The sequence below is a fragment of the Uloborus diversus genome, chromosome 1 (assembly GCF_026930045.1).
Source record: "Uloborus diversus isolate 005 chromosome 1, Udiv.v.3.1, whole genome shotgun sequence".
Classification (NCBI taxonomy): Eukaryota; Metazoa; Arthropoda; class Arachnida; order Araneae; family Uloboridae; genus Uloborus; species Uloborus diversus.
In genome coordinates, this window is record NC_072731.1 from 77,672,686 (window position 1) to 77,694,331 (window position 21,646).

Genomic DNA, 21,646 nt, shown 5'->3' on the forward strand with positions numbered 1-21,646 from the left:
GAAAGAAATAGTTTGCCACAAGATCATAGCAAAATAGGAGTGTTCCCCCCGTGTTGTTTCATTCTTTTCACACTAAACTAAAAATAAATCTAAGTATCAGATCATATGTCTGTCACATAAAACTAAATGTCTTTCTACAACATTCGGAGTGCAGCTGTTTTTTTCTTTTCTTTAATGCTAGCTTTGTTTTAATTTCAGTCGTAAAAGAGAGCAATGCAGCGAGATCTATTTATACATAAATTAAAAGCAGTTATAGATCAAACAAATTTTGCTAGTTTGAGCATAACCTTCCATGTTGTTAAGTTTCATTCCAGATTGCCTCCCCCCTTCTCCTCCCCCCCTACCGTCCCAGTTTCCGAAAGAAAAAGCTGTAAATGAGTGGTTCTATTTGTATGTTAAAGATTTTATGAATTTTAGTTTTTATGAACCCCCCCCCCCCCCCATTTATAAGCTTTAGTCACTACTGATGTTTAGCAGCGTGCGTCCCAGTTTATTATGGTTATAACTCTTACGTGCCAGCTTTTTTTTTTTTTTTTTGAATACTGTTCTGAAAAAAAAAAAAGGTAAAATGTGGTTGTGTGGCGGAGGGGGGGGGTTACTAATTCACAAATTCATGTCAGCTCATTTCAAGCATAGTCATGATCAATTACTACTTACTAGACCATACCCAGTAAGAGAACCCCATATTTAACTAGTTAGAACCTGAAAAATGTCATTATTTCATATGTCAAATTTTATTTAAAAATTCATAAAAATATGATCCCATTGAGATCCCAACTTGAAAATTTGCACAAATAAAGATAAAATACACACAAATTTTTGAGAATTTTTTTTAAAAAATTCATTATACCTTTTCTGAAAAATTTAAATTTCATTTTTTTAAAATTAATTTTTTTTTGAAATTAGTCATGTTGCATATTCTATTAAACAGCAACTAATGTACTTTAAAAAGCTTTTTACCAAATCTTTCTATCTATATTTGGTGCTGAGTTATCGTCCATTTTATGTTCAAGCATCCGTGAAAAAAAGAGGGTTTTTCGAAAAATCAAAGTGTCATAAATAAAAAAATAATAGAGATAAAAATCTAAAAATTTGGACTTTTGATTACCTCAAAGGGTGCAACCGATGAGCCAAATTTCAAAGAAATACAAAAGGGTGAGGGAAAAAACTTTGGATCACTTGTTATGGAATGACCCAAATGTGAATTGGTGAGTACATCCCTAACTCCAAGGTGAGTTCCTCCAAATAGCTTTTCCCAACTACAGCACTGATTAGTTAGTTCTATGCTTAGTGTTATGAGTGGAAGATACAAAAACCAAAATATTTGGTTTCTATTCAACTTTAAATGTATTATAGTTGAATCATATGTCATTGCTTTATTGATTTTATCTTCAAAAAGTTTCATAGATAAAATATTTTTAGGGGATTCTTTAAGTACTGTAGAAGTTTATGATCCAAAAGTTGGCCGGTGGCAGCTAGCTGAGGCCATGACTATGTTGAGAAGCAGAGTGGGAGTAGCAGTAATGCATAATAAACTGTATGCTATTGGTGGCTACAATGGTACAGAAAGACTCAGTACAGTAGAAGTATATGATCCAGAAGCTCGTACCTGGACAACTGCTTCATGCATGAACTGCAAAAGAAGGTATATAAATTGTTAATCCATATTAACAAAAGTTGCAAAGTAGTTGAAAGATTTTTTTTTTCTCTTTAATGCCAGAGATAAGATCAAATTTTCCATTAAAAACTTAATGAGGCTCTTGTTATGGTTCATTTTGTGGAACATATGCTCGCTGGGACATGTAATGAGTTATTGATCATTCAGACATTGTAATACTAGACTTTACTATTCTAATTACTACAATAACCATATACATAATGCTCTATACAAGGCAGAGTGTGTCGCCAATGCGCACATCTCCGGAATTCGTTTCGATCTGCCTTGTTCTAAGAGAATGTTTTTCTCAATGGGCTCAAAGACTCTGACGTCACTAAGATTATGGTAGCAGAGTTCGATTAGTTCGATACACCACATTCCTCCCTTTTTAATCTTTAGTAGCCCAGTCTAAATGATGCTTTCCTCGTGCGGGTGGAACGCCGAAGTGGAACAGGTGCAGCTGCTGACTTTCCTGGCATCTTGGTAACTGGTATTGGTCTGGCGGCTGGAGATCCTGACTGGACATCAGTCGTCTCCGAAGGCATGAACTGGTCTCCTTGGAGATTGCTGTTGTCGTTGTCAGCTGGACCTCTTTCGGGACATACCTCACTGGATCTTTCCCGAAAGGTAGGTCGGCGCACCTAGTCGATGTCTTCAGTGTCTCCCCCGTCACACATCTGGTTGATGCGACGTCGCCAGAGTTGACCATTCACATCTACTGTGTAGTGTAGTTGGCCGTCTTTGCTTTTCACAGTTCCAAATTGCCATCTTTTATCACCTTGACGATAGTTTCTAACTGCAACCTTATCTCTTACATTGAATCCTCTATCTGAAAACTCATAAGTTTCCTTACAAACTCTTTCCTCTACTCTGCTCTTCAGATCTGGTCTAACCAGGTCCATCCTTTTAAGAAATTTCTCTCTTCATCATAAGCATAGCAGGACTTTGTAATGTCGACATGTTGGGGGCCTTCCTATGTTGCATAAGGAAGGTACTCAGCTTTTGTCTAAGAGTTCCAGGATAATTTTTCATAATTCTCTGAGACTGTTTACTGTAAACACATACCTTTCGCCTTGACTGTTACTAGATGGTTTGAACAGTGCTGTGGGTTTGTGTTTTATGCTATTAATTTTCGGAAATGCCTGAAATTCCTTGTGCCATAAATTGTGTACCATTGTTACTTACCAACATGATTGGCAATCCAAAGGGAGCAAAGAAATCTCGAAAGCATTCGACAGTTTTGAACGTCGTGCTAGTTCTCATGGGGTATAACTTCTAGCGATTTTGAGTGTGCATCAACTATTATTAAAAACATGTGTTCAAATATAGGTCCTGGGAAATCAACATGAATTCTATCCATTGGGGCCCTAGGATACTCCCAATGTTGTACTTTTACTTTAGGAGGATCAATTTTGTTGACTGCACAGTCTACATACTTTTTCGCAACTCTTTCAATGTCCTTGTCTATTCCCTGCCAGAATACAAATACAAAAGTGACAACCAGCAACAAGCTCTGGGCCCAGCTAGACTGGTCCTAGTCAATTTACAATCCCCAGTGAAGATCAATGGCCCTCTCAAAACTATCTACTTCCTTCCTCATTACCAACTCTTCCGGTAAGCTGTTCCATGGTTCCACTACCCTGCTATAAAAATATTTTTTCCTAATATCCATGTTAGCCTGAGATTTAAATAGCTTAAAACAATGACTCATTGTCCTGTTTTCAGTGCTAAACTTCAGCCCCGTAACATCTTTCATTTTAATAAATTTAAACAACTGAATCATGTCCCCTCGTTCTCTTCTTTGCTCAAGACTGTACATTTTTAGCCTTCTAAGCCTGGAATCATAGTCTAAGTGAGAAAGACCATTTATTAGCCTTGTAGCCCGCCTTTGAATCCTTCCCAATACATTAATATCTTTCTTAAAATAAGGAGACCAAAACTGAACAGCATACTCCAAATGAGATCTTAGCAAACTTCTATATAAGGGCAGAAGAACTTTAGATTTGTTTGAAATAGATCTATTGATAAACCTAAGCATCCTATTGGCTTTGTTACTAGCTACGCTGCACTGTTGGCTGAACTTTAAATCCTGACTTATTAAGACGCCCCGATCAGTAACTTTTTCTGCCTGACTAATGACTGAACCTTGCAAATAATAACTTGTACACTTATTTTCATTCCCTAAATGTAGCACTTGACATTTCCCAACATTAACAGCCATACCCCATTTATCAGCCCACTCCGTAATATGATCTAGATCCTCTTGCACCTGATTTGCTTGTTCTTCATTTTCTACACTCCCCATAACTTTGACATCATCAGCAAAACAATTCATGTTCCCAGAAATATTTTTATAAATATCGTTCATAAAAACAATGAACAAAACAGGCCCTAACACTGATCCTTGAGGAACCCCGCTTAAAACTTCACTCCAATTAGAATAATTTCCCCTTGCAACTACCCTTTGTTTCTTTTCAGTCAGCTAGTTTTTTACTCAAACGAAAGTTTCCCTCCTATTCCTATTTCAGCTAATTTGCTAAGTAGAGCAACATGCGGTACCTTGTCGAAAGCTTTTTGAAAATCAATGTAAACAACTACAGGCTTCTCATTATCCAAAGCCATGGTAACTTTGTCATAGAAATGAAATAAATTAGTTGCACAAGATTTACCTTTCCTGAAATCGTACTGAAAACTAGTCAATAGATTATTAGTCTCTAAAAAATTTACTATCTTAATTTTTATCAATGTTTCAAAAATTTTGCAAACCACTGAAATTAGACTCACAGGTCTATAATTTCCTGCACTCCCTTTAGACCCTTTCTTGAAGAGCAGTGTAATGTTGGCCAGCTTCCAGTCCTCTGGCATTGTCCCCGAGTTATAAGACGCATTGAAAATATTTACAATTACATCTGCTAATTCCTCCGCATATTCAACTAAATTTTTTGGATAAATATTATTTGATCCTTAGCCTGGATCCTTAGTCTCTTTAATTTTTTTCAAATGAAGTAAAACGTCATCCCTGGAAAATACAAAGTCCTCAAGCTGTACTATAGCTTGTGTCTTGTTGATGTTAACTGTTGAGATACAGTTATCGTTAAAAACCCTCGAAAAAAAGTTATTAAGAACATTAGCAATATCACTATTGTCCTGAATTAAAATTCCGTGCTCATCAACCAGTGGCCCAATATAACTATTTCGAACTTTCCCCGAATTAGCGTAGGCAAAAAACCTCTTGGGATTCCTGTTTATGTTATCTGCCAGTCTTTGCTCCAACTCTCTTTTCTGAATCCATACCAAATACTTAAATTTACGCCTTGCCTTACAATATTGGAGCCTATCTGCACTGTGACCAGTTTCTTTAAACCTATGAAAAGCAGCTTGCTTGTAATTTAGAGCATCTTTAGTTTCCCTCATGGGTGCAAGACCTTCCGTCTCAGGACGGATTTCTGTCTTGGACAAAATTTTTGAGACGGAGGTCGGGACGGAAATAAATTCGCTGACTTTCTTTAAGTTTTTACTTAAAAAAGAAAATTTGAGTGTTTGAAAAATATGCTTTACTATATTACTGGACCATTCATAACCACGAATTTACATCGACATTCTCTCGGTTTTCCGCCATGGGCTTGTTTTGTTTGCAATGTGCTTTTGGAGGAGTGACTTTTCGACTCGCGCCGTTTGTCTTTTTTTAGGTATAGCTGTGTTATTTCAAACTCTGCTTTGCAGACCGAGGAGTTGCTCGCTATTCTTCCTGATTTTTCGACATAATCGGCTCTAATTGAAAACTTAGCCTTTTCTTATGCTATTTTCGATCATCTTTTCGTTTTTTTTTTGCAAACTTTACACGCATTTATGAAAGCTATGTATGCTCTTAAAATGTCTTAAGAGTTGAATCTGAACCACCGAATGAGAGTGATTGCTGACTAGATAAAATGTTTTCGCCACAGCAAAAGGGCATCCACATACCAGGTAAAACGGGAACTCAGGGATTTTTTATACTTTAATGAAATTGGGAATTTTGGAAATAATCGAGGAAAAATTTCAAGCTGATTGGAAACACCGATGGGCTACCGTTCCTGCATTTTTGACAAAGACTTGAGGAATCACTAAATTCCAATGTCATTGAATCTAATACTCGCTAGAATAGAAATATGGGGAGGGGGAGAGAAAGGAAAGGAGAAAAATAAAGGCAGCACCAGTTTGTGAAAAAAACGCTGCTCTTGCAAAGAGGGTAAGTCTGCAAATTGACCCCACGATACTGAGGTCTTAAAACGTTTATATTTTGGACAATCTGAGAGGGGGGGGGGGCTACTCAAGGACTCCAGCATAAAATATCGAAAATGAATTGAAAACCATTTTTGAAGCTCGGAGTGGTTCGATATTTCTCCTCTGCAAAACTCTTAAAAATTTAAAAGTCAAAAAGTTTTAGGCTCTCTTTAATGATGTAAAAGTGGGGAGGGGGAAGTTTTAAAAAAAAAATCAAACTGGAGTCTTAAAAACACTAATTTAGGCAATTTTTGGTGAATTTATGATATAAGGTTTTGGTGTTCTAACATGAAAATGTTTTGTAGCTGATGTATTAAAACTATTTGAGGCTATACTTAAATGACTTAAGTGAAAGGGCATTTGGGACCCTCTCCCGGAAAGTGTTTGCAGGGGCGATCCAGGTTTTATTTTTTGGGTCCCCATTTTGTGAAAAAGCAAAATATTTTTGTGAAATTTCCTTATTTTTGTGAAAAAGCAAAATATTTTTGTGAATTTTCTTTATTTTTGTAAAAAAGACCTTCTCGTGATTTTTTTCTTGGAGAAGATTATATTAAAGCATTTTTAGCTGTCGTATCGTTATAGAAAAGCCCTAGACAGGTTTCAGGGGTGATTGCAAGTTCTTGAAGAATACCTGAAAGCTGTCAAGAGAAAATGCGCTGGTGGAGGGGGGAAGTAAGACCCTTAACATTTTATTTGTAATTTGACACATACATTACATTTATTGCTTTTTACAAATATACATATGCAAGGCACACTTTCTTAAGGTGAAAGTCTCACAACAGATTTCCTGTTTGCCTCTCTCAAATACTTTAAGAGCAATAAAATTGCACATGCTGCTGAACGTAATGATAACTCCTAATAAATACAATATGAACAGACTCAAAGATATCACGTATTTCTTAACACAGAAGTGAAAGACTCATTAAAGATTCCATGTATGTGTTTGAAAAACTAAAAAGTAATTAAAACCCAAAATAATACTGCACCAGCATTCAGCGTTTAATTTTTTGACTTTTGACGTTCTTACAGAGTAGGTATTTCGTTTAAAACTTTGCAAGTTAATGATGTTAATAAATATATAAGAAATTTTATTTGTTTGCCTCTTAACAAGGTACAGTAAACATTAAAAATGCGAAAAATTCGTTTACCATGGCCGATGTAAGGAAATTAAGATCTTCCAAACAAATAAAAATATAAAAACAGCATGTAAAATAATTTTATTTTAAGTAAAGTTATTTTAGAATTGGATTTTGAAACTCAACACAAATTAATACTAAATATATATTGCGTAATCAAAGTAAAATTTAAGATTTTCCTGAAAACAAGCTACCAATCACAAGTGTCCCTCTCCCGTCCCCCCTCTGATGCTCTCAAGCAAAAACACCTCACGCAGCAAGCAAAAAGATAAGATGGGGGAAGGTGGAAGAGGCTCCCGCGTAGGTGCGTACACATTTGCGGTTAAAAAATATTGTGAAGAGGCTGCCTTTTTATGAATTTTTGTGAAGGGGCTGCTTTTACGACACGGAATTTTGTGAATGGGGCCGCTTTTGCGATAGGGAATTTTGTGAATTGGGCCGCTTCTGCGTCGCGGAATTTTGTGAATGGGGCTGCTTTTACGACGCGGAATTTTGTGAATGGGGCCGCTTTTGCGATGGGGAATTTTGTGAATGGGGCCGCTTTTGCCATGCGGAATTTTGTGAAGGGGCCGCAAAGCGACCCCAATTTGGCGCTGGATCGGCCCCTGGTTTGTAATTGAAGTCTTAGAACTTTTAGGCTGTCTTTGGCAATGTCAAGAGGGAGGAAGGGGGCTCTCTTTGGGCGAAATTCCGAAACTGGAGTCTTAAAAGCGCAACTTTAGACCGTCTTTGGGTTCAGGGTTCCTCTTCCCCAAAAAATATTCAAAGCTGAAGTATTCGAAACTCAGCTTAAGGTAATCTTAGGAAGACTGAAGAAGAGGGAATTGGAAGCCTTTATCTCAATAAATTTATAATTTAAATTCTTAAATCTTCGGAGATGAAAAGTGGAAACCGCAAATTGAAGTCAAATTTAGTGAACTTAGGGGAAGGAGTTCGGGGGGGGGGGGGGGGGGGTTCTCTCCCAGAAAATTTCTCCGTGCTGAAGTATTGAAATGTTATTTTGGCTATTTTTGAGTGAGTTAAGAGTTAGGGAATTCAGGGGCCTTTCTCGAAACATTTTCGAAATTGAGATCTTAAAACTTTGGGTTGTCTATGGCGATGTGTGGAGGGGAGTTGCTTTCTCAATAGAAAAATAAATCTTAAACAAAAACTTACACTGCGTTTAGTAAACACAATGGAAGGGGAGGGGGGTATTCTGCACCCCAGCCCGAAATATTTCCATTTCTGAAATTTTTAGAGCTTTGTTTTGGGCTATGTTTGGATGACTTAAGGGGAAGGGTGTTGGAAGATTCTTTCAAAAAGTTTCCGAAATAAAAGTATTAAAACTTTTTAGGTGGTCATAAGTCATGTTTATAGGTAAAGGAGGTACTATTCCTACAAAAAAAAAGGAACTGAAGCCTTAAAAATTGAAATTTAGGACATTTGTAGTGAACTCAGAGCGAAAATATTTTGTTGCTGAAATATTTAAAGCACCACTTTAGGCTATATTTGAGTGACTTAAGAGGGATGCGATTCGGGGACCCTGCCTGGGGTTAGGATTCAGTTCCCCTATTATTATTTTTTAATTAATGAATATTGGAAAGGGTACCTTGTTCAAAAAATCTATCTACTTCACTGAAGCTTTTTTTTATTGCTAATTTCACCACCTGCTATCTTATAAAAGAATTCTTTTTCAAATGAAGACTGTGGGGGGGATGGTGCAGTTCATTATCATTAGTCGCCCATACCCTTCCCACACCTTTCCTTCTTTTGTGCTTTGTTGGCGCTACATTGGGTAGACTTTCCGATCAGAACTGATTTATGTTGCAAAAGTGAAAATCTTATGTCCTAAGCGATTTTATTGCTACAATAAAAATGTTTACGATCGATAAAAAACTAATGGTGGGGAGTTGCGAACGCTTTTACCCCTAACATTATCCAACATCGTCTAAAATTGCGCTTTTTGAACTTCAATTTCGAAATATTGCCGAAGGAGGGTTCCTGAACTCCTCCCTTCAATAGTGCATTCAAAAGGGAGTACAAACGTTATGAAAGATGGAATACAATTTCGTTTTTAAAGCTACAATTTCGGGGAGAGCCCAGAGCGCCTCCCCCCCTCTTTCCCTAATATTTTTTGAAGGTTGCCCAACATTGTGATTTTCAGACTATCAGTTTGAAATAATTGATATAAGAGTCCCTGAACCTCTCCTTTCCCGGAACTTTATCAAAATGGCCTACCATAGCGTTTTTTGGACTCAAATTTGGAAAAATGTCTGGGGAAGAGCCCCCAGACCCCCCCCCCCTTATTGCCGGATATTAGGCTTTTTGGAATTATGATGCCAAAACGCTTAAATATTGCAATTTAAAGGATTAAATTTTAAATCAAATGCAGATTCCAAAACTGGCATTATTAAAATCTACAACATTTATACACAAATTTTTCCTTAAGCCCGCATGCGGGTGGGGGAGGGGGGGGGCTGAAAATATTTTCCGTCTTGAACACATCACCATACTTGCACCCATGGTTTCCCTGGAGAACCACATCGGCCAAATTTTAGTATTGACACCCTTTCTCCTAAAGGGAACATGGTCCCCAACCGTTTTCGCTAGATTTTCCTTAAACTTTGCCCACTGAAGATTCACATTGCTATTGTCCAATCTGGAAGAAAAACCTTTTTCAAACTCTGCTGAAGTGCCACAAAATCAGTATTTCTGAAATTGGGCACAAACCTGAAATTCTTTATTATGTGCATATCAAATTTAATCCCAAACCTAATACTGTTGTGGTCACTATCTCCAATGTGTTCCCCTACACATAACCCCTGAACAGAACCTTCCATGTCGCAGAAAACTAGATCCAAAATCACATCCTGTCGAGTACCCTGAATTACAGTTTGATCTAAGAAACAATCACCAATTACTTTCAAAAATTCCTCTTCTCTGCTATTACTATGGCAAAAATTATTCCAATCAGTTCCTGGAAAATAAAAATCTCCCATTATGATGACTGACCCCTTGCTTGAAATGTCATTAATAATACTAAACATCTGTTCATCTTGACCCTGGCTTAAGTTGGGTGGCCTATAAATGTTCCCTTTACGTAATTTTTTGCCCTTATTGCTCATCAACTCCAGCCAAATCATATCAATCTCATTAGGTTTATCATTAATTACCAATTCATTGCAAGTTAAAGTGTCTCTGACGTAAAATAAAACCCCACCACCTCTTTTACCTACTCTATCTTGTCTAAGCAAATTATTCCCAGCAATAGATAATAAATCATCATCATTTTCGGTAGCCCATGTCTCGGTAACTCCAATAATATCCAACCTCTCGTCTATTATTATGCTTTTCAATTCTTCCATCTTGTTCCTAATACTACGAGCATTTGCATAAAAAACCTTAAGTAAGCCCATCTTACTTTCATTTAATGCTGTGCGATTATTTGAATCTCAACTGTTAAAATCTTTTTTCTTATTAACCACCCTATTTCGGTTTCTACTAAAATCCCAATAGTTAGTACCCTTTCGAATTCTGCTCCTTAAACCATGCCCTCCATTCCAGCTTAGTTTTTTGATTCTGAATCCTCTGAAACCAAACCACTAACCATTTTGACCCTTGTAGAGCTCAGATGCAGGCCATCCCTAGCAGTCCAATCGCATTTACATTTACTCCACATATCAATAACCAGCTCCTATGCACTCCATATCTGGGAAGCAAACCAACCACTTGGACATTAACTGAACAGTTGGTTGCTTTGTCCAACAGGGAATCTCATTCCTTTGTAAACTCATCGTTGTTACTATGGCCTACATCATTAGTTCCCACCCACAAAGTAACTACATCCTCTTTATTAAATATCCCCTTCTTTTCAGCAACCCTATTTACATCTCTCACCCGAGCCCCTGACAAACAACATCTAGCCACCTTATGTCTAACTCTGCCAATTGAGTTTCCCACCTCACGCACCATTGAATCTCCTAAAATTATATCCTTTGTTTCCCAATCTGTCGCCTCAGCAATAACTTTCCTCTTTACCTCTGGAATATTCCCACTATCTAACACACAGCTAATGCCCACCTCCTTTTTACTAACTTCCCCCTTTCCCTCCGGAGTGTTTACCCCATCTACAATCCTACAGCTAATTCTAACTCACCCTCCAAAGTAAGCATCCTAATTCTGATTTCTGAGAATTCAACACACTTAGTGCAAATGAAATCCTTCTCAGACTCATCCTTCCCCTAAACAAGCAGAACATCTGACAAAAATCACGAGAAATCCACTTGTCCCTTTTACCACTTTTAACCTCCTTCATTATGAATATAACCCCCATTCTAGCTCAAAATGGTACACTTAAAAAGTCAATGCAAAATTGAAGAATTAATGCTAATTATTAGAATTAGAAAGCATTGGAAGTACAGTGCCTGCCACTAATAAAATCACTGGATTATAAAATCAGCCACTTTATAGAATCAAATCTGGAAGAACAGAATGATTTCTATATCAAAACATGTTAGGTTTATCCTTTAATAAAATCATCCTCGCCGTTTTATAAAATCAAACTTTTGGAGAGTATATGTTAATTCTTCTCTGAATAGAACCAAGATTTTATTTTTTCTTTCAAGGATTTAAAACATTGTCCACATAAACAAAAAAAAAAGTTAAGGTTGTACTTTTTTTGGGGGGGGGGGAGGGGGGAGTTGAATGAAAAAAAAAAGAAGAATAATGAAGCAGTCTCAAGAGAATTGTTTCAGAGCCATATATTTAGTTGGTGCTGCCTGTTTCCACTTCGCAGAACTGTTTCGACATGCAGCCTTGCTCACTCACCACTGAGTCAATCAGTTTGTGCTCATTCGTACGGGGAGATATACCGTATCTCACGGTGAGCAAGACCCACACATTAAGGGGTAAACTCCCAGTTGGGCTGACGCCCAGCACGGGGACCTTCCCCGGCGCAATAAGCACCAAGCGCGTCCGTAGCATGATACGACTATCGACCGCCGCACCCAGCCGTGCGGGGAGCCCGCTACGCGGACCCCCCGGGCGGTGGAACCTAAGGCCTACGGCTAAGAGGTGGGGTGCGTGCGGAGAAAAGTTTGTGCTCATTCAGCTATCGACAGGGGTTGACAGTTCATTTTTACAATTGATTTAAAATTTTTAGCTAGCAAGTCATGACGACTTGAGTGTGAAAGATTAATTCGAAATCTCGAATTAGTATGACAAGCTTCCTAAATGTAGTTAGTGTGATGCTGCAATTAAATTAGGGATTTTTCAATCTTTACTTTCAAATTCTCTTATTCAAACAACAATAAGTCAATATTGTAAGATCCTTGAGAAATTTAAAAAATGTACCTTATGTAAGTTAAAATGTCAACTGTATTTTGCAATGGAACTAAAATAATACAGTACAACTAGACTAAAAATAAAATACAACTAATTGTAATTTATTTCTTTTTTAGAGTATTTATACTTAAAAACCTTTTATTTTTTTCAGTGCATGAGTGCCGTTTTATAAAATCAGCCCCTTTATAAAATCAAATGTCCTCAGAACGAATGTGATTTTAATAAGCGGCGGGCACTGTAAAAGGTACAAATATTACTAAATCCTAAGACAAGCAGTAAATTAAAATAAACAAGTTACACATTTAACAGAGCACTCAGGCTTAACAACAAGAAATCAGCACATTTTAGGCTTAGCTTCAAAGAATAGAAAAACACTTTAAGAAAGCAAGTAAATAAAAAATAAGACTTAAAAGCACAAAACTACTTAATTATATGATAAAGTACAATAAAAATTCTGAAATACGTATGATTTCACGATTGCTTTCATTTTGACTATGCCTAAGTGTCCATGATGCAGTTAATTTAAAATTCTTCTCTATACAGCTTTGGAATGCATACACGTTGCCCATACATTATGCAACCATCTTGCAGGCTATATTCGATCTCCCTTCCCTTCAGTTCACCTCCACTTTCCAGGATTCGTAATAACATACTGAGTTCTTCATCCCTTTCCGTTTCTTTGACTAAATCTTTTGCTGTCACCGGCAGCGTTTCAATTTGATGTAACTGGAAGATATCAATATCATCATGCATAGCCAATTGTTCTGCATCCATAGGTAAATGGGAAAGAAAGTCTGCATTGCCGTGTTCTTTAGTTTGTCGATAAATAATGTCAAATTGAAATGATTGCAGAGTCAACGCATAATGCAATAGATGTTTAGCAGCTCCAACTGCAAGCCTTTCTTTGAGCCAAAATTGCCAATAGGGGCTTACGATCTATAATTAGAGGGTCAATCCATACAGGTTCAACGGATGGGTGTGCTCGATCCGACTTGCTTGAAATGGCTATAATGCGAGTTTTTCATGAGTAATGAATTTTTTATTGCTGACGCAAATTACTTGCTTGCAACATGAAATTTTTTGGAAAGGAGCGGCGGAGCATTAGAATGGTCTTCTTCTCACTAAATATTGGTTTCGTGAATTGACTTTCTTCCCTTTAACATCACTGACAGTGGAAGTTCACACACTGTATTAGTCTAAACAAAGCTTTGCTTTAGTTTAAACAAATTACTGCTCGGATTCTTAACGGTTTTTTCTTTCTTATGAACGTTGATAAAACAGAATGGTTCCCAAACGAGGACTTTCATCTAAAGTTAGCAAAAGTGGAAATTAAAAACAAAGTTTCTGACAATGCAAGAAAAGGTCAAGATTCTCAATGCTTGAACAATTATAGAGTGCCTCAAAGGTAGCATGGCAATTAGGTAGGAGTTAATCTTCGATACCTACAATTAAAGTTCAAGAATAGGAAATCCGCAAAAGTTCAGAACTTAGTTATAATAATGAAACTCGCAGAGTAGTGTCTGAGCAAAATACAAACATCATAAAAATGGAAGCCAGACTAGAAATAGTGGTGATCCCACACTGCATAAACTTCATAATTTTTAAAATTATAATTAAAGTTACAATATCTACTGTTCAGTGCTATTATAATGCCGTAATGTTCTTTCTGTAAGTATCCTACTGTTTCAGTACATGTATCTTATTGATCATTGATTTTGTGCTTCATAACAGAGTAATCATGTTAGATAGTAACGCTTTTTTTAAAATACAGTAAAAAGTCAGTTCTTTATAAAACATACAGTAATATATAGTTAAGAAATGGTTTGAAATAATTTGAGGGGTGTTAACACATGTTTGAAATAATTGGGTATGCTTATAAAAAATTTCTAAACATACGTTGTTCCACAGTGCGAAATTCCGACTTGCCCGAGGGGGTCTTGGATTGCATCCCTCACGTCAGGGGCGGCATTTCACCATTTTATTTGGGGGGTCGAGTTTCTTAAATATGTATAACCCCAAAGCGAAACCAAACACACATTAGCTAACAAGAAGTTGTCATAAAATCAGTTTAGTATGAATAAAATTAGTGTTTAGAAACAATTAAAATTTTGATTCATTGACTAAAAAGTTATCATACAAAACATCTCGATACTAAAGTTTTTATACCTTTTTGAAAGGTTATAATGCATGGTTTTTGGAATTCGGAAGAGCAGGGAATCGTGTTACTAATCTATCAGTGCCCAATGTCGTGCTGTTTTGCCAATTCAGCTAATTAGAAAAGGTATTTTTTTTCTCCCTTTGTGCTTCGAAAATATTTCTCTAACCTCCTGAGACATAAAAAAAATCTTTCTCTACTAGCTGAGTTGATTGTAATAGTTAAAAAATAATTGAAGTAACACAAAGTTATGTATGAAAACACTTTTTTCATCTTGCTCTTCAAAATCACCCAGGCTACTTCAAAAACTGTGAGATGCTTAAACTTTTCATCATTGAATAATCTAGGCGCTTTCAGCTTCAATGAGATAGCATATGCTTCCAGCTCTGTTATTCACTATTCCAGACTTATGAGTCCATAACAAAGACGAAACTGCAGTCTCTGGATGTGAAAACCATTCTGTCGGTATATTGCTTGTAATTTTTCTTGCCTCATGCTGAAAATTTTACTCACAGGTAAAACATTTTATATTTCGTTTTCAAAATCCAATCCAAAAAACCATAATCTCAGCCAACCATACAGAAAAATGATTATCATCAAATCTTGTGTTAATTTCATTCGAAACTGAATCTATTACTTCATACAAAATATTCAAAAATCAATGTTTGACTTCACATCATCATGTGAATTTTTTTTTTTTTCTTTGCGCCGTTTTAAAATTGGCTCGGAGGAAGAATTTGTTTGAAAAATTTCACGATTGATTGAAATATACATCTATAAAAAATCTATTTTCAGTTTCAATTTTAAATTGAACTGTGGTTTGAATAGTCGAGTAGCGGATTGAAGATATATAGATTTTGATAGAGTAAAGCATTTTTAAAAAATCTTTTCCCGATGCAAACAAATTGGATAAAAATTCAAACGAAGTCATACATGCTAAAAGGCATGAGCTTTTTCACCATTGAAAGAATCGTTTTGCAATTATTCTTCCAGTCGTCAAATCACTACTTTGAAGTTATAGGGAAATGTTTTTATCATTTAACTCTTAAAGATTATCTTGTGTCACTTCGCGATTGCATAATTATAGAGTTGGTTGATATGTCTTTTTTTATTCAATAATCACATGCATTTTTAAGAAGTTTCTATGAAAGCATTATAATGTATTGAGCAGCTGAAACGTGTTTTTAGCAGAAGAAAGAGATGAACACTCATTAAATAAATATTCACTTAAAAAATTAGCGTAAAAGTGAATGTAAAATATCAAGCAATTTTCTTGTGAAAACCATGCAGCCACACCACTTTTCACGAGACTCTCATATTGGACGTAATATCGTTACACTGGGCACACAAGTGTGAAATATTTAGCCTATATGAGGCAATGTCTTCTTTAGTTAAAATTAACCATGGTTCTCTATCAGTTTTCTATGTTCTGAAAAAGCCGAAAATACTTTATGAATTTCTAAGTCATCATCCAAATAACGAAAACCCCTTTTCCTAGTCTGAGAATGTGTCGAGTTTCATCAAATAGTTGCTGAGAACCAGTGAGATTTCCTTTAATGAACAATGAACATTGATTTCCGATTTACATAAATTGAATTCACCCATTTTCTATCAATCTGCTCAAAAAATTTGGGGGTGCGACCGCCCCCTCTTGACCCCCCTATTTGCCGCCCCTGCCTCACGTAAGTCAGGATTCGACGTACATACAAACATACTCGCTGTACATTAACTTATGTAACTTGCCTAACACATACAAAAACATTATCTACTAAAAGGAAAGAAAAAAGTGCATTTTTCATTTCTTGCTTCAGTGTAGTTTTAAGAAAATGAACTCTCACAGTAGTACTATAGTTCTGGTGGTTACACAGTATGTGGCGTACTGAAATACTTTACTCAAATATACAAGAAAAACAGAAAGAACTTTGTTAATTTATGTAATCATAAAACGGATGTCAGAATCAACGGAAGTTGAGAGCTGAGTGGCATTTCTGTGCAATATCACATGGTAATTGGACAATGTAACAGAATCAGAGGAACAGTAAAAAATAAATTAATACTACTTAGACTAGCTTGCAAAGAACTACTAGAAGCCACATTTTATTTCCTACCGAAATGTATACCTTCTGCATATTTTTATTACTAAACACTGCATGAATCCTTGTGAGCACTCAGTATATTAAATTAGCAGAAAAGATGCTGCAAGAGGTTTGACTCTGCAAATAAAATTCCCAATACAACATCTTACCACTGCTTTATGCCACCCTATTTAAATATTATCACAGTAAAATTATTGTCCCATAGCAATAGGTATGAAGAATAGTGTGTTACTAAAAAGACTCAAAAGAAAATGCCCGTTATTGTCAAAAATGTTGTTATTATGCATAGCTTGTGTTGATTACTAAATTTAAAACTCCTGTCATTGTCTTGGTCCTGGTACATTTTCAAAGTATCAAATTATGAATGTGCCTTGGTAAAGCATTCCAAAACGCCATATACTTGAGTCACCATTACAACTATAGGACTACAAGGTGAGTTCATTTTTTCAAAATTACACTCAAACAAGAAATAAAAAATGCACTTTTTAAAATTTAAATTTTGTATATATAATGTTTTTGCATATGTTTAAGGCAATTTAGATACGTTAATCTACAGAGCGTATGTTTATATGTGTTGAAAATCTGTGTGTGTGTAGATTATCAGTCTAGTCTAAAAATTAACTACTTAAGCTGTCAATCAAGTATGAATTCTTCATTCATCTCCAAAGATTTCTAAGTTATCAAATTAAAATAATTATTTTCATACTTACAATATGTTTTTTCAGTATAATATATTGTATAGAGCACAATATACATAATTTAAGAAGGTGCAATGAAGTTTTCAAACTTTTTATTTCTGTTTTAGTGTGTGAATTAACTAGCAAAATTGCTCAATTCCAAAGACCTATATCTTTTCTACAAACCAAATACACAAAGCAATATAATGTATAATACTTGAATGGAGTACTCAATTGGACAAGAAATATTATTTTTGATTCCATCCCCTTTCCGTTTACAGGGGTCTAATAATGTCATTTTTGTCATTTTTCCGAATTTTGTGGGGCTGTAATCTATAAAGAGTACACAAACACACAGCAACAGTTACATATTCTTATAAGCATGGTTCCAGTCATTAGTTTTTGCCATATTTCATTTTGTGTTTCTGTCCCCTGTGCGAGTTATCCCCTTTGAAATGAGTAAATTTTTTACATTTGACCTTGAACTCTAATCTGTTGCCATTATTTTAATTATTAAGTGCTGCTACGTAACGCAGCATGTAAAACTATCATCTTATGCGCTTTAACATCAAAGCATTAAATTAACTGTCATAAATGTAATTCAAATAGATTTTGGCCAAAGTGCAAAGGTCTAAAAATCCCATTTTGACTACAAAAATCACTTTTGATGACCTCTAAAAAATCAAAGCTCCAGTTTAGAAAAAAAAATAAAAGTGGTTTTAAACATCTTTCAGCTTTTAGGGATATGAGTTTCAAAAAAGTTAAAAATGCTCGAATGCACCTATCCGTCGAACCTGTATGGATTGACCCTAGAGTAAACTTGGTATTTTTTACATATAGAAAAATTTCTTTGCTGCCCATATTATAGCTAAGGCTTCTTTATCAATTTGAGAATACCGCTTTTCGGTTGAAGAAAGAGTTTTAGATGCAAAAACAAGGAGACGTTGTGAATCATCCAGAAACTTATGTGTTAATACTGCTCCCAATTCAACTGGTGACATATCAGTTGCCAATAAAAGTGGAAGTTCTGGGTCAAGATGTGCCAAAACTCTTTTCAAACAAATTTCGTCTTTGACCCTTTGAAAAGATTCCTTACATTTTTTATCCCATTTCCAGGGAACATCTTTCTTTTTTAATTCTTGCAAAGAATAAGCCAATTTAACTAACGTTTTTGAAAAGTGCACATAGGCGGATTTAGGCCGAAATATTTGGGGGTGCAACAATAACAGGGATCTGAGGGGGGGGGGGGGGGCTATTTCCGGAATAACAAGGCAGGTGCGAAATCAGAAAATAATTTTAGGGCGGAACACTTTTAAGTCTAAAAAACGCGATGTAAACCATATTTAGTAAGATTAGGGGGATGGGCAATTCTTAACATTTCAAACTGCAGAAAAAGTCTTAAACGAAAGTCGATATTAGAAGCAATGGGTGAATCTAGCTACTGGTTTGGAATGGGATTTACGCCCCAGAAAAAATTAGAAATAGTAGTTTTGAAAACGCAGTTTTACAGTTCTTGGTGATATTTTAGAGGCAAGAAAGGTATGTGTGGCTCCAAGGCTATTTTTAGAAATTTTAGTCTTATAAATGTGGTTATAGTCCATATTTATAGTTTGGATTATGAATGAGACTCATAGACTGCCTCCAATCGATTTTTTGAAAAGCAGATAGAAATACGTAACTCCCTCCCCCACGCTACCTCTTTAACTTTTCATAATTGAAGTTCCAAAAATACTACGGAGGACAATTTTTGATGCTGTTACCGGACGGGGTGTTCTGGAGCTCTCCCCTGGAAAATTTTCGAAATTGAAGTCCTAAAAATGAAGTTCTTCTGCAATAATCTATGGTATTAAAAAAAAAGGATTCTCCCACTTAAATGTTTCGAAACAGTAGTTTTCAAAACCAAAATATTAACATTCTTTGATGATAATAGAGAAAGGGGGGTCAGAGGCCCTTGTTCGATTATTTTCCAAAATTAAAGTCTTAAACACATGAGTGTAAGACCATATTTGGTAACGTTAGGGACACTGCAGTTTTTCAAAACTGAAGCTCCAAAAACGAAATTTTAAACGATTTTCGATGTATTTAGGTGATTAGAAGATCTTCCTTGGAAATTTTACGAAAGTGAAGCCCAAGATTTGGAGAAGAAACATTTTGAGGACCAATAGATAAAATGAAAACGAAATAGAAAAAAATTAAAAAAAAAGGGAGGGGGAGATATGAAAGAAAGAAGATTGTGCGAGAAGGCACACAATTCGCCGCCAATAATCTAAAGCTGTTGAAAAATTTATATGTCAATATTTCTTTTTGAAAGAGAAATTAAGATTTTTTCCCAACATTCTTTTTTTTTCCGTAAAATAACTGCGTTTTCCCAAAATGAGATCTTTTCTTCTCTTCAATAATACGGAATATTTTTGTAAAAACTTCTACTCAGCATTTTGTGGGTAGGGTCACCAGTTTGTGCCCCTTCCCCCCCCCCCCCCCTGGATGCACAACTGCAGTAAATTGTCCGGTAGTCCTCCTTCAAAAAAATTTTGATATTTTACCTTAAAATTTTTGGTTTTCGGTTGATTTCGGTGTAGATTTTATTGATCAAGTTTCTTGCAATAGCCATTTTTTTTTTTTTTTTTGACCTTTATTAGCCATTAGTGTTTTAAAATAGAAGAATTTGTATTGATATACGAATAAATACCCAATTACAGAACATGCAATTATTCTACACAATAACACGGCACTGAACAATAAATTCTTTGAGAAGTTTCTTTATTTGCATGAAATTATTTATTAGGTTTTTTTTTCCTTCAAATGGATAAATTTACTTTAATTCTTAATATGAGCACAGTTATGTTTTTCTTTCACTAGGGACGTGTGGTGATACACTGGATTTAAGTAAATTTACTAGTATAGCAGCTATAAATTTTTTCCCCCAACTGAGTTTCTGAGTGAAATATACTAAACTAATTTTTTTTCAAAACCCAACCAAAAATTTTGGGGGTGCGACGCACCCCCTGGCACCCCCGTAAATCCGCCTATGAAAGTGCAAATAAAAATTGACCAACCCCATAAATAATTTTACTTCATGGACATTTTTTGGTTCCGCGGCATTTTTAATTGTTTCAATTTTTAATTGTTGTGGTGTTTGGGACAGTCCTTGAAAGTTTTTCTTATACCTTAAAAATTCCATTTCTTTTTGAAAGAATTTACTTTTTTCTTTGTTAATTTTTAACCCATGAGTTTCAATGTCTGGAGCTACAATTCTACCATTGTCAAAAAATGCTTCAACTCCCTTTTAATCCTGAAAAACACTTTCAATATATTTCTGCCGGATTGCCGAAGTGGCATTTACCCCATACATTAATCTTTTACACAGGTAAAGTCCCTTACATGTATTTATTGTCAATAATTTTTGACTTTCAGGGTGCATTTTCATTTGCAAATATGCCTGAGAGAAATCAACCTTGGAAAACACTTTGCCATCACTTAGTGATGCAAAAATATCTTCCATTCTAGGAAGCGGGTGTTGTTGCACTTTTAAATTCTTATTTAATGTTCCGGAGTAATCTGCTCACACAATCTAACTTTACCTAACTTTTATTTGATTTAATCACCGCTACCATCGGTGTTGCCGAATCCGAAATATGTACCTTTTCGATTATATTTTTGCATTCCAAGCGATCTATTTCCTCTCCAACCCATATTTTTCAGTGTAAAGGGCATGGGCCTAGGTCTGCAGAATGCAGGACTAGTGTCAGGTTTCAGCTCTAATTTGCATTCGTAATTTTTAATTTCTCCCAAATCATCACTCAATATCTCTTTGTATTTGTCTAACAATTTAGAAAGACTAACATTTGTTTCAGTTTTGCTGTTTTTTATTGAATTCCAATCTAGTTTAATTTTGTATAACCATTCGCGACCAAAAATCGTATCTAAATTTTCCTTGCCAGTATACAAGTTTAATGCGTATGTAACCTCATTATAGGTAACAATAACTATTACATAACCCATTGGAATAATTTTATCCCCTCTGTTTTAAAAATCAATTTCGTGGACTGAATTTTCTTATTTGAAATTTTTCGGAAATTCTTCAGCAACATTATTGAAACAGCTCCACCTGTGTCGGCTTCAAACTTTACCCAATGGCCTTCTATTTGAACTTTTACCATTATAGGTTTCCTTGGTTCTTGTTCAGGCAGTGTACACTCTTGAGATTGAATGGTGGAAATCGGCACGGAATCAGTTCCTTCAAATTCAAAAAAAGCTTCTACATCCACCTTTTTTTACTTAAAAGGTTTATTAACTATATTTGCTTTGGCAGAAAAACATGCTTTTCCTAAATGCCCAAT

The 21,646-nt window shown here is 35.6% G+C and overlaps 1 protein-coding gene across 1 annotated transcript in view; it reads left to right on the plus strand.

The window, feature by feature from the left end:
* Positions 1-21,646, plus strand: part of LOC129234664 (kelch-like protein 18) — a 72,619-nt gene that overhangs the window by 38,975 nt on the left and 11,998 nt on the right. The window contains exon 6 of the mRNA XM_054868707.1: positions 1,423-1,645. Within this exon, the coding sequence (XP_054724682.1) occupies positions 1,423-1,645 (223 nt within the window). The remainder of the gene's footprint in view (positions 1-1,422; positions 1,646-21,646) is intronic.